A 13341-nucleotide genomic window follows, 5' to 3' on the forward strand; every position below is an offset into this window, starting at 1 on the left:
GGGGCGGCTTCGGGGAAGAAATACTGCAGCGGGAGGCTGAGGAGCCGGACGTGCTGAGGGGGATCGGCGAAGGCCGGGCCGTAGTGGCGGCTCGTCGGTCACGAGGACCAGCCCGTGCAAAGGCCCCGCGGCGAAAAGGACCCGATGCTCTCTGCTCCCGAGAGAATACACCCCACGTTCAGTTTTGCTCCCAGACGTCCTGGATTATCAAACGCGAGCCTAGACTCCCAGCGGGAGGGCCCGTGGGGCTCGGAAGGGTCAAGGCCGGGCACCGTTCTGGGTCAGGGACGGCGTGCCCGGGGCCACTCCCGGCTCTTCCAGCACCCCAGGCCCGAGGCCCAGCTGTAAGCCACAGACAACGCTGACACACACCCGCAGGCGTCGGCCGGCCCGCTGGGCGCGCCCCCACGGCCGGGACGGCGGAAAGGGCAGGGCCGGCCAGCCGGAGCCCGAGCCGCTGCCACTTACCGCGCAGGCCGCAGCCTCCTCGCGCTCCACCACCCACCGCCGCCGCCGTGCGCGCGCCAACCCACTTCCGCTTTCGCCCGGCCACGCCCCTTGCCGTCTTCGCCCCCAGACCGAAGCACCGCCCGCTCTTAAAGGGGCCGCAGACCCCGAGGGGCAGAGGCGGAAGCATCGCCGGCTCCCGGCCTCGCCACTGCCTAGTGCCGCCACACACGCCGAGCCGCCGCCCGACCTCGGGGTGGATGACAGGCCTCTGAGGTCTTACCCACTCTAGAGTGCCGCCCTTGGAGGTCGCAGGGGATACTCCGGAGGCCGTTGATGAGCCAGGCGTCTGGCCAGGGTCCAGGGTGACGCGGACCGACCCTGTCTTCAAGGGCTCCCCGGGAAGAGGATACAGCTCAGACCAAGGTCCGGAGGCGTGTTGCGGAGTGCTCATCGTGACCTCATTCCTGGGGAGGCCCCACGGGGCCTCGGACCTGCCACTGCCCTCCACTGGACCCAAGCGTTCCCGTTTGCAAGACTCTTGGCTCTCTGTGCAGCGGGAGCCGAGGACAGGTGGGGTGGGATAGGAAGAGCAGCCCTGAGATGTCTACCGCACGGGCACGGAAGGGTTGTCTGCCTCTCTGGGGGCCCGGAGCAGGCCCAGCCTAAACCGGCGGCGGCCACTTCCACCCCCAGCGTTGTCTCGGAGACAGGAAGCCCACCACCCTCCCCAGGCGCGCCCTCCGAGAACGCGGCGTCCTAGGTTCGAATGCTGCCGCCCCTCCGTCACCACCCAGGCAACCGGCAGCCCCAAGGTCGTGAACTGGACCCCTCTTCTGTAGGGAATGACCTGACATCCGCAGTTGTGAACTTTCCTTGGGGGGTTGGGGACAAAGCCCGGCCCCCTCTCCGTGCTTGCTGAGCCCCAGGGAGAGCACGCATGAGCCAAGAAAGGGAGAGGAACCTTAAAATTTTAAATCTTTAATTTCTGTTCTCACGTTTTTCCTTAGTTTTGCTTCCAAAAGGAAAGGAGAGCATAGCTCCGTCGCCTGTACATTGTCCACGGCCCAGGGGCCGGGTCAGGTCCCGACCCCTACCGGTCAGCTGCTTCGAGGACGTGGGGCGCCCGGGGGTTCACATGCAGCCCCCGGGGCCAGGGCGGGGTCCGGGCGCCGCCTTATTGCTGAGGTCCCGGCGCGGCTCGGGCCTGCCGCTAGGCTAGGCACGCTGGCTGGGCAGCTCCTGGGAGATGAAGCGGCGCAGACGCTCCAGGTACTGGCTGTAGAGCTCGATGTCGTTGTGCCCGGCGCCCTCCACCCACAGAGGCTCCACGGCCTTGGGACAGCGCTCGTAGAGCGCCAGCCCGTGTGAGAAGTCGATCACCTCGTCCTCCGTGCCGTGGATGATGAGCACCGGCGACGTGATCTTGGACACCTTCTCGATGCTGCGGGGCGGGGCACATTAGGCCTCAGCGCCCCAACCCCTGCGAGGCCCCGCCCCCTGGGTCCCCGCCCCCGCCCGCGGACCCGCCCCCCTCCGCGCTCACTTGGGGAACGCGTCAAAGCAGTAGGTCTTCTTGGTGTCGGGGAAGGCGACGCGCATGCCCGAGGTGAGCGGGGAGTGCAGTACCACCGCGGCGCACTCGTAGCGCGAGGCCAGGTCCACGGTGGGCACCGTGCCGATGCTCTGCCCGTACAGGACGATGCTGTCTGGGCTGATGCCGTACCTGGCGGCGGTGGGGGCAGATCAGCCACGACGCAACAGGCACACCCCTCCCACTGCCTGCCCTCCTAGTGCAGTCCCCCGTTCTCCGCGCAGGCTCCAGGAAATAGGGTGGCGCCCAGGCACCCTCCCCTGCCTCCCAGCCCCGAGGTGGTCCGCTCTGCAGGGGAGGCAGGACCCACAGGTGTGAGGGGAGCTGGCTGCCCGCAGCTCCAGGTCCCCAGCTCTACCCTCAGTTTCGACAGCATCTACTTGGTCACACCTGGGCAGTGCACCTGTGCGGGGCCCTACCTGCGCTGTGTGGTTCCTGGGGGCAAATCCCTGGGGCCTCTCCTGCTCCTCCTGGTCACCAGGCCACCCCCACCCCTACACACACTGGACCAGGGCCACATGCAGAACCTGCTTGGGGCCCTCCTGTCCTCGCTGTTCGGAATTCCACAGCCTTTCCAGGTCGCTCGGTAAAGGGGGCGTGTCTTCCTCCCAGCACCCGTCACCCTCACCCACCCCCTTGGCCTCGGGGAATGGAGGCAGCCTTGTCCTCTCTCGTCTCAGCTAGTTTGCGGCCCTCAGCTGCTTAGTACAACGTGGGTGAGCAGGCATAGCGGCTCCTGAGGGGAGGAGGTGGGTGACCACCACCTCCCTCCCTGGGCACCTCTCCTACACAGTGGCCAGGTCTTGACCCCCCCACGCCCCCTCCACACGGGCCTCCCCTAGCGCCACCCCAGCACAGTCCTCTCCTGACCCCACAAGGACCCATTCACCATCCTCCCACTGCAGGGGGCCTCCACGGACTTCCTCCCCACACCCACATCCTGATCTCAAAGGGGGTGCCCCTCCTCCAAGTGGCCAGGGAAGGTCTTTGTCTCACCTGGGCAACCCACCTGGGCACCCAGGTGCCATCTGCACCCGTCCCTGTCCTCCGGCCCCAACCCCCAGGCCTTGGGGATGCCATCTGGCCTTCTGCCTACCACCCTGGCTGCTCCTCCCCGACCTGCTCCCTGGTTCACCATGAGCACTGCCGTGCTGAGCAGCAGCCTCGTCCTATCACCCAGCTCCAGGCAGGGACCCCCAGCTGCCACCTGGCTGTCTCCACCTGGACAAACATGACAGGTGCCGGATGACACAGCTCTTCTTTCCAGGCCTGCCCCGCCCCAGGCCACCACTTGGGCCCCAGCCTCCCACCCTCCTGCTGATTCTCAGCTGTTGGGTCTGAGGGACCAGGTTTCTGGAGGTCAAGGCTGGCAGCAGGACAGACGGATGGATGACAGAGCTCAGAACCCTGGCCCTTCAGCGGGGTATGATTCTACCAGCAACCCCCAGCCAGTGGGGACAGGCTGCGGCAGCCAAGTGTGGACACACACCTGCACCACGCCACCCAGCACGGGTCCCCAGCGCCAGGGTGCTGCCAGGGGACCCTGCTCCCAGGGTCTGCATCAGGGACTGCCTGGTGCATCACTCCAGCAACCAGGGCCCCGCCTCCCCAGGGCAGGCTGGCTGTGGTCCCTGAAAGAAGAGCTGGTTGCACCAGTCGGCAAGGCAGAGCCAAGATGGGGCAGCCCTGGGCAGGCAGAGGGCACCGCCTTCTGGAGGATGGGGTTGGGTGGGTCTCCCTCTAGAGCAGCACAGGGCACCAGGCCATCTCTGCACAGAGACTGAGCTACTGTACTTCAGTGAGCGAGTACGGGGTGGAAGGGGGCTGCCAGGACCTGGATGACTGGGGCGGTGGGGTCTGGGAATGGAGATGTAGACCAGACAGCGAGGGCCCCGTCTGAGTCAAGCAAGCAGCTGTGTGCTGGGCACCATGCCCGGGGAGGACCCAGCCTCTGGGAGCTGACCTCCCTCCAGCCACCAGGACTGTGCTGGGTACGAAGCTGCCCGACAGAACCTTCCAGGCCCAGAGGAGACCCTCCTCAGGATGAGGCCAAGCTCCACGACCAGAACCCTGACGCAGAGGCCTGGTCCCTCCCCGCACCCCAAGTGCTCCCTCAGCCTCGGGGCTCCCAAAGTGCTTTCACACCGCCCTCACACGCCACCTCTTGGGCTCAGGAGGGGCCTCGTCCTCTGCCTGCCCCCTCCCTCCAGGCGGAATCTCCATTCCCATGGGGACAGTCCCAGGCCAGTGGCTCCCAGGAGGGGCCCCCCCCAGGGAGGCTGGAGGACCGCCCTCCCCCTGCACACCAAGCGCGCCTGTCACCCTGCAGAGGAAACAGGGGTCAGGCCTCTTCCTGTGGTCTAGTGTGGCCACAGACCAGCTCCCTCTCCTGCGGGGCTACCCACCTGGGCTTCCTCCCACCTGGTCTCACCAGGTCCTGCCACCTGTGAGGAGACGCGCCCGCCGGCCCCTCCCCGCCGCGTGAGCTCACCTGGTGCGCAGGGCCTGCCAGGCGGCGTCGATGTCGGCATAGAGGTTCTTCTCGGAGGGCTTGCCCGAGCTCACGCCGTAGCCCGAGTAGTCATAGGAGAAGATGTTGCAGTTGAGGCGCGTGCCCAGCCCAATGTAGAAGCTGCTCATCTGGCCCAGGTCCACCGCGTTGCCGTGCGAGAAGAGAACCGTGTACCTTGGGGTGGGCAGTGGGGAAGCATAGGTCAGAGGGCGCAGGGCGGAGGGGGCAGGAGCCCTGCCGAGGGGAACAGTGCCCGGCTCTGCCCGGCGTGACTTAGGCCATGACACACAGTGGAGCCTCGGGCTTCCGCTCATCAAGGGGGGCCACTGGGCCCACCGGTCACCTTCTTGGCACAGGTGGACCCCCAGAGTGAGCCCAGGAAGCCGCAGTGACCATCACATTGATGCCCTGGGCAGCAGCCACCTCTCCCCTGGAATTGTTCCTGTTGGAGGGACTCTGACGGCCCAAGGACTGGAGGCACGTCTGCCCACTGCACAGAACCATCCTGAGGATGAGACGTGGCCCCTCCGACCACAGGCGAAGAGAGCCAACCCCTGTTCACTGCAGTGCAGCTCTTCCCGCTCCTCCAGGGAACGACCAGGGCTGCCACCTCTGCCCTGTGCCCCATGGCGGCCCTGCCAGGCAGTCATGCCGAAGGCAGGTGACCAGGCTGGATCCCGGCCGACAGCCTTGAAGAGGCTTATTCCTCCAGCCCTGCTGTGGCCCTAGCCCAGCCCAGCTGAAAGGTAAAAGCTTGCCCTTTGGACCCAGCCTGCTGTGAGGCAGAAGCAGCTGGAAGGCCCCCCTCTGCACCACTGTAGGGTTCCGGCAGTCAGACCTGGCCCAAGCCGCCAGCCAGGCCTCAAGGGCCACGGGCCCAAAGCGGGTGCTGGGCCTCACCAGGCACCCAGGGCCCAGGAGACCAGCCCTGGGCAGGTGAACACTTAGACCTGGAAGCAAACAGCTCCACATCGAGCAGGTGACGTGACGCAAACACTCAGAGCCACCCCCGAGCCTCAGGGTCCTCGTCCACAAGACAGGGTGCAGAGAGGGCCCCCCAGAGGGCTGCACGTGGAAGGGCCCCCAGCAGTTCCTCGGTGGCCATGGGCAGATCTCATCTGCTGCCCCTTTGGCGAGAAGAATCCCCGGGGCACCCGCACCTCTAGATGAGCTTTCGCCGGTCTCTGGCCCTCCAGGGTCCACCACTGGCCGAAACGAGAGCCTTGAGGATGGAGCACATCCTGGGCTCCCAAGCCCCACCCGGTCCCTCCACCCCGGGGGGTCAAGTCCACGTGGCTCACCTGGCACCGGGCACGCAGCGCACGTACATGCAGGAGATGCGGTTGCCCCGGCTGCTCTTGGTCACGAAGACCTCGATGGTGTCCAGCTCGCGCTGGCTGTACTGGAAGTCAGCGCGATCCATCAGGTGGAGCTTCCAGCGCCCGGGGGTGCTGGCCAAGGCCCGCAGGGTCCCCGAGGGGGCGGCCCCGGCCCCACCGGGCCCGGGCTCGGGCTCAGGCACCAGCGAGTAGGTGGGCTCTGGAGGCAGGAAGGCGAGCTTGGCGGCGATGCGGCCGGGGCAGGGTGGGCAGCAGAAGAGGCAGCAGAGCTCAGTCACCGACAGGCCGTTCATGGCGGGCGCCGGGCGCCGGGCCCCAGGGCGGGCCTTGCCCGGCAGGGGAGGGATGGGGGTGCTCGGAGACACGGGCAGGGGGCAGGGCAACCCCCGGCCACCGCCCCAGACGACAGCCCCGTTAGGAGGCCGCAGCCCAGCCCCATCGCGGTCCAAGCCGAGCCCTTGGGAGCCTCGCAGCCTCATGTGTCCATGTCGCACAGAGGGAAACCCTGCAGGGGGACAGCAAGATGTGGGGTTCCCCCGGGGCTCCCAAGTGACCTTGGTGGGACCTAAACCTGACCAGGACCCCGCCTGCCACCACCCTTCCTCTGCTGGCAGACACCAACTCTTGCCATTTAAGCCCATTCATCAGCCCAGCCTCGGCCTGCAGGCTGTGCGGGGCAATCAGAGCCCTGGCCCACCCAGCTCTCCCCGGCACAGCTCCTGCTCCAGACCCCGGGAACCGTCACCCCACCCCACCCCCGCCCCGTGCCTCTGTCCACAAGGCTGGCCCAGACTCTGCCCTGGGGCCCATCCCCATCTAATACCCCCAGGTGCCACAGCTCAGCCAGGCAAGGACCCAGGAGCACGCTCCCAGCTCCCAAGGCGAAGTCCGGAGATAGGAGCCCCAGCAGAGGAAATACAACAAACAAAGGCTCTGGAAACAAAAGCAGGAGACGTCTCAAGGCTGGGAAGGCCTACTGGGCTGAGACAATGGCTCTCTCCAGTGCTTGGGGCCAGGCCCAGGGGTCAGCCTGCTGAGGGGGGAGCCAGGGCAGGGTCATAGGAGCCTAGGGTTCCTTCCCCAGCTCTGCCAGCTTAGGTGTCTGTGGCCTTGAGCAAGTCGCTTAGCCTCCCTGGGCCTCAGTTTCCTCATCTATCAATCAGACACCACTCAGGTCACAGAGACACTGAATAAGATGAGGGGAAAGTGGTGGAATGGGCCAGGCTCAGAGAAGAAACGCAGAATGTCGTGTGAAACGTGGCCTTGAAAAGACTACAGCGAAATTGCTAAAGCAACTACAATCATACATGGAGCTGCCAATAGGGAGGCTGGAAGAAAATACAGAGATTTGAAAATACAGAGTACTCACTTACTATGTTTTCCCTACAACCTGGAGTGAGGGAGGGACACACGCTCACAACTCAAGTGTCAGCAGCAGAGCACCTGAGCCCGTTCTGTTTCGGGGCCACAGCATTTGTAAACCACTGGGCCAGGGACACGCGGATGCAGTCTGAGGCCCAGAAATACACCTGCTCCCTCCAGACCTGTGATGAGACCCGGGACTGCAGAGAGCCTCACTGCAGTCACTCGGATAGGGGCACACGGAGGGGCGTGGGAGAGGGCGGCAAAAGCGGAGGCGGGGACACGGACCTCAGGAGCCCCCAGACTCCCAGGTGGGATGCTCGTTTTACAAGCCCATCACAATGTTCTCAGTGTGATGACAAGTTTGCCCCCGGGGGACACTTGCCAAGGTCTGGAGACATCTTTGGTTGTCATGACTTGGGGGCGGGGGGGTGGGGTTACTACTGGCACTGAGTGGGCGGGGCCAGCAGTGCTGCTCAACACCCCACAGTGCCCAGGACACCCTCCCTCCCCCTCCAGAGTGTCAACCAAACCGATGTTGCTCCAACATATTCTCAAAGAGGCCCAGGCCCCAACAGATGACACTGCACTGGTGCTCTGGTGACTTGGCGGGTCTGGAGTTTGGGTGGCACAGGGAAGGCTTGTTTCGAGAGGAAGGCCTGGCTGAGGGCTGGTGGGCAGGTAGGAGGCCGCTGGTGACCCGCGGATGAACAGGCATACTAAGGTGGACAAGGTCCCGTTGACCAAGCCAGAAACTGGGATGCCATCCTTGACACCTCCCTGCACCCTCAGATCCGCCCGTCACAGGGCCTGCTGACTCTGCCTGGGGCATGCACAGTCTCCTTCCTCGCCGGTCCCCACCCCCACCCCCGGCTGGGCCACCATCACCCCACTTTGGGCCATTCTCACCCCAGCTGCCAAAAGATCTTTTCACAACACAAATCTGATCACGCTACCTCCCTTTTGGGGTGCCCCAGAAGCCCCACTATTTTCAGGATAGAGATCAAAGCCTTCACCACGATCTGCCAGGTTGGCACCAGGCGTGGGGCCGACCTCTCCAGCCTCACGCATCTTGTACCTCACTCTCCCCTAACGAGCCCCACTGCCTCCTCCTGCCTCAGAGCCGAAGCCCCAGCAGTTCCCCTAATCTCACCAGACAGCCTGTGACCCTTGTCCCACCTATCCTTCACATCTCCCTTCCAGAACCCTTCCAAACAGGGTCAGCCCCCACCACACACTCTCATGGTTCAGATCTGTCTCTGCAGCTTGTAGCTGCATGTTCAACTACACCCCTCAAACCAAAGAGAAACTCCATGAGGGCAAGACTACTACCTGTTCTTCCTCAGTAAACACTGACTGAACGAATGGACAAAGTACCAGGGGCAAAAGGGAAAGGGGGACCCTACAGTCTGCCAGGTCTGACATCTGACAGAGAGGGGGGAAGGTCTCTTCTCAAGCCACGCAGACCTGGGACCTCCCGCTGTCTTTTATGGATGTCACTGAATGTGACCTGAGAGCCTGGCCTCGGACTGGACAGAGCACATCCAGATGCCTCACTCACTGGGCAGGCACCCCTGGCAACAAGAGCCCAGCGATTTCACCCACAAGCACATAATCAGACACCCCGCTGCCGGGTCCGGTGCAGGCTGGCAGTGTCATGAGGACCAACAAGGAACCAGGCAATTACGATACTCCAGGACGGCCTAAATACGGGCGACTATGACTGCACCTCATTTCAGCCAGTCAGCCTGAAAGGAACAGGCAAAGTGCCGGGTGACAGGGAGCAGGGCGGAGGGGAGAAAACAGGCAAAACCCAGAAGTGACAGCGGGTTCCAGGAACTGCGGGTCCCAGGCTAGAGGGACACTGGGAGGAAGAGGAGAGCAGAGGAATCCTGCAGAGAACCAGAGCTGGGTCGCGCCGCGCCCGTGAGCCCGGCTGCAGTTTGGACTTCATCCTGGGGGAAAAGGAGGGGCCCTGGAGGAGTCCCGGGCTGGGAATGGAGCCCGTGCGTTAGGAGCTGTGGATATGCCCTAGCTGTAGCCTGGAGATGGGACTGGAGCAAAGGCTGGGAAGCCTGTCCAGGTGTCCCAGCCCGCCAGAGGACGCCTGCGAAAGGGCAGAGGTGTCTTGGAGACGTTTAAGAAGCAGGGCTCCGGCTGCTTCGGCGGGTCCGGGTGTCAGGCTGGGGCAAAGGTTCGGGGCCGGGGATAGAGTCCGCGGCTCGGACAGCGCATTCCCCGAAGGCGGGGCCGCGTACCCGGAAAGGTGGAAACACACACCAAGTCGGAGGGCTGAATGGACGGCGAGCGGGGTTCTGCCGGAGTCGGAGACGCCGTCGCGCGGTCCCTGGCCCTGATCCGGGGGTCCTTCGGCTGGGACCGCGGCCGCCCCGGGAGTGCGGGGTCTCGGGGGCGTCCGGCCGGACTGCCCCGGCCTCGCGGCCCGGAACGGCTCTCCAAACGGCCGCGGGAAGCACTGAGACCGCTCCGCGCAGCCGCGCCAGCCCCTGCAGGACACTCACCGCCGAGGCCCGCGCCCCCCGGCCCCGGGGCCGCGCTCCATGGCTCCCGGCCGCCCGCCCGTACGTCCGTCGATCCCCCGGGGCCCCGGCCCGGTCTCCTGCGCCGCCACCGCCGCCTCTCCCCCGCTGGCGGAAGTGAACCTCACTCCCACCGCCGCCCCGGAAGTGACGCGCAGGTGTGCGCGAGGGCCGGAGGGGCCGGGGGCCAGGCGCCGGGCGCTGGGCAGGGTTTGGAGGTGGAGCTGGCTTCCCGGAGGGGCGGGGGCACGTCGTGGTGGGCGGGGACAAGAGTGGGTGGGCGGGGCCAGGGCTTTGGGTTCCCCTTAGGTTTCAGGCAGTGGAGACTCACAACCATTCATTCAATCCTTCACTCATTCCAGGGCCAGGACTCGGGTGAGGCAAGTGAGGCACTCGCCTAGAAAATAAGCTTACAGCGTGCCAAAAAACTCACTAGTCAACATAAAAAAAATATTTTAATGCACTACTAAAAAACCCACAAAGTTTTGTTGGAAACAGGCTCCTGACTGGGGTGAGGTGAGTGATCCTGCTTTTATTTAAAATCTTGATATTTTGTTCATCATGGGTTCTTTTGCCTTGGTTTTGACTTTTTTACTAGTGCAATTAAAATATTATGGATCGGGGACTTCCCTGGCGGTCCAGTAGGTCCAGTGGTTAAGACCCCGCACTTCCACTGCAGCGGGCACGGGTTCCATGCCTGGTCAGGGAACTAAGATCCCGCATGCCGCGCGGGGCAGCCAAATAAATAAATAATATAACAAAATCTTATGGATCGCGAGCCCCTCCCACTCAGCTCACCCCGCGGGCAGGGAGGCGGATGGTTACAGAGCTGAAGGTAGGGGAGATGAAAAAGGATGTCAGTTGAGAGCAAAGTGGCAGTGTGGCTGAAGGTGACCAGGGAATCTCTTCGAGGGTAGTCAGGGCAGGCCTTCCTGAGGAGTGACAGGGACAGGGGCAGGAAGGCTGCAGAGGCCAACAGGGCCCAGCCTGAGCCAGGGAGATGAGTTAGTGGGACAGCCTCGTCATTCCAGGCCTCCGCCCTTTGCGTGTGCCTTTCCCTGGGCCGGCAAGCCTATTCCAGCTCAAAATCCGCCCCACCGGCTGCAGGCAACCCCAGGCCCCTCTCCTCCCCGGGGAGCCTAAACTTCAGCTTCATTTGCAGAGATAAGCCTCCCTGGCCAGCCCTCCCCCAGGGCCCCATTCCCGGAGAGGCTTAGGCTCAGGAGTGGACACTGTCCAGAGGTAGTTTCCAGCCAGTTTCCTCTGGCCCCCAGCCCTGGGATCAGCTGCCACCTTCCGCAGCCACATGCCAGGGGACTGTTGAGGGTGCCCAGGAGTCCCCCTGCCTCAGCTGCCCCCCCTCAGGGCTCCTGGCGTCAGCTGTTCTCCTGAGGTCCAAAGGTCACACCTGGGCCAGGCTCCTTCCAGTTTCCTTGTGCCAGAACAGGAAGAGGCCTGTCCGCAGCCTCCTTCCCCTGCCCATCTTCCCCTCCAGGTCCTCTTCCCCTGGGCTAGAAAAGGCCAGAGCAGTGGTGCCTCCAGAAAGCCCAGCTCCACCAGGACTGAAATGCCCCAAGGGGAACACTTGTGAAGGGGGTGGCCAGGAGGTGGGGATAGGCTTAGTCCCCACCCAAATGTGGCCTGCCCCGCTCCCACGGAGTTCCCCCACCAACCAGAGGGCACTCTGCAAGGATGAAGGCGTTGCTGTGAATGCCCCAAGGTCTCAGAAGGTCAGTCAACCCTCTCTCCTCCCCTCCCCAAAGCCCGTGCTTGGTGTCGCCATGCAGCTGCCGGCCCATTTTTCCCACCTCTTTTTTTTTTTTTTTTTGGTTGCACCATGAGCTGTGTGGGATCCTAGTTCCCCAACCAGGAATCAAACCCATGCCTCCTGCGTTGGAAGTGCGGAGTCTTAACCACTGGACCACCAGGGAAGTCCCTTCCCCTACCTCTTTTGCCCCTGCTCTCTCTGCCCCAGCCAAACTATCCTTGCCAAGTTTGTTCCTACCTCAGGGCCTTTGCACAAGTGGTGCCTACTGCTTGGAGTGCCCCCAGATAGACACATGGCTGGCTTCTCCTCCTCTTCAAGCACCTGCTCATATATAACCTCCTCAGAAAGCCCTCCCTGACCACCCCAAGTCAAAATCCCTACCACACCCTATTCATTTCCATCATAGAACTTGACATCATTTTATTGAGTTGTTTGCTTGTCATCTGTCTTCCCCCCATTCCATGAGCTCCCCGGGGCAGGGACCCAGGCTCTTACCCACCAGATCCCCAGCTGTCTCCCATGCTGTCTGATGAATCAATGGATGCACAGGAGAAGGGCACTTTCCAGCCCAGAGGAACACTTTCGGGAGGGTGGAGGGAGGCTCCACGAGCTTTTGGGTGCCACCGGCATAGACCTCAGGCTGGCGGGATGCTGTGCTTTTCCTTCTCTCCCAAGACACTCAACCCATTGGCAAAATAACATGACCACGGGAATCAATGGTCTTAAAAGCAATCCTGGGGCTTCCCTGGTGGCGCAGTGGTTGAGAGTCCGCCTGCCGATGCAGGAGACACGGGTTCGTGCCCTGGTCCGGGAAGATCCCACGTGCCGCGGAGCAACTAAGCCCGTGGGCCATGGCCGCTGAGCCTGTGCGTCCGGAGCCTGTGCTCCGCAGCGGGAGAGGCCACAACAGTGAGAGGCCCGCATACCGCAAAAAAAAAAAAAAAAAAAAAAAAAAAAAAAGCAATCCTGTTTGAGGAAAAGATCAAGAGCTCACATGTTTCCCATCCTTGGGGCAAGGGAGACACCGCACATGTGCAGAAAGCCTCCTTCGGGGACAAAAAGGAACGGGCGTCACCCCATAATAGGTGATTCCAAGGCCCCCCATAGGCCTGTGGGCTGGAATCCATCTTGGAAAAAATGTTGCGCACGCGTGCTGGGGAGGGTCCTAGGGCAGTTCAGGTGTGGGAAAATAAGCCAGATAATTGGCCAAAGGTAAACAAAGACCCGGAAGAACTGCCCTATATGAATGACTTAACCGCCTCTTTACTGCCCTCCTCCTCTTTAAGGGGGACACCCATATCTTTCTGTCCAGGGGTGCATCTCTGCCTTGCTTCTGTCTTAACTCAACAAATTGTTTTTCTGTGTGCTCTCCCGCTTGTTGTGCTGTGTCTCTAATAACAGACTTTGTACCTGTTTTTTACAGTTTTTGCCTCCTTGAGAAATGCATTTTTCAATGGGGGCAAGAGCCAGGGGAACCTTGCTTCTAGCCTCTAGCCCTTGGTGGACTAGCGGCTAGGATTCCTGGTTTTCATCCAGGCTACCCAGGTCCAATTCCTGGGTGGGGAACTAAGATCTCACTTCAAGCCCCCGGCTCACTGCTCTCTCTCTCCGAGATCAATCCCACCTGGAGCCATAAGTTCCAGCCCCGCACTGTCCAATATGGAGGCCATCAGCTCCAAGCCACTATTTAAATTAAAATGACTTGATTAGAAGTAAATAAAATTCAAATTTCACTTCTCCAGTCGCTATGGGCTCATTTTCAAATGCTCAAGAGCCAC

At 62.6% G+C, this 13341-nt stretch overlaps 1 protein-coding gene across 2 annotated transcripts; it reads right to left on the bottom strand.

The window, feature by feature from the left end:
• Window positions 1–1412: 1412 nt before the first annotated feature.
• Window positions 1413–9926, bottom strand: ABHD17A (abhydrolase domain containing 17A, depalmitoylase). 2 transcript variants are annotated; one of them, XM_059061101.2, is made up of 5 exons: window positions 9778–9926; window positions 5855–6398; window positions 4533–4727; window positions 1994–2173; window positions 1413–1891 (listed from the first exon to the last, which is right to left on the bottom strand). In XM_059061101.2, exons 2-5 carry the CDS (start codon window positions 6370–6372, stop codon window positions 1666–1668), a joined length of 1119 nt encoding a protein of 372 aa, XP_058917084.1. In that variant the 5' UTR covers window positions 6373–6398; window positions 9778–9926; the 3' UTR covers window positions 1413–1665. The 2 variants fall into 2 exon arrangements, with proteins under 2 accessions (XP_058917084.1, XP_066889275.1); XM_067033174.1 differs by lacking the exon at window positions 9778–9926 and adding an exon at window positions 9536–9732.
• Window positions 9927–13341: the final 3415 nt, after the last annotated feature.

Source organism: Kogia breviceps, chromosome 4, assembly GCF_026419965.1.
Source record: "Kogia breviceps isolate mKogBre1 chromosome 4, mKogBre1 haplotype 1, whole genome shotgun sequence".
Taxonomy (NCBI): Eukaryota; Metazoa; Chordata; class Mammalia; order Artiodactyla; family Physeteridae; genus Kogia; species Kogia breviceps.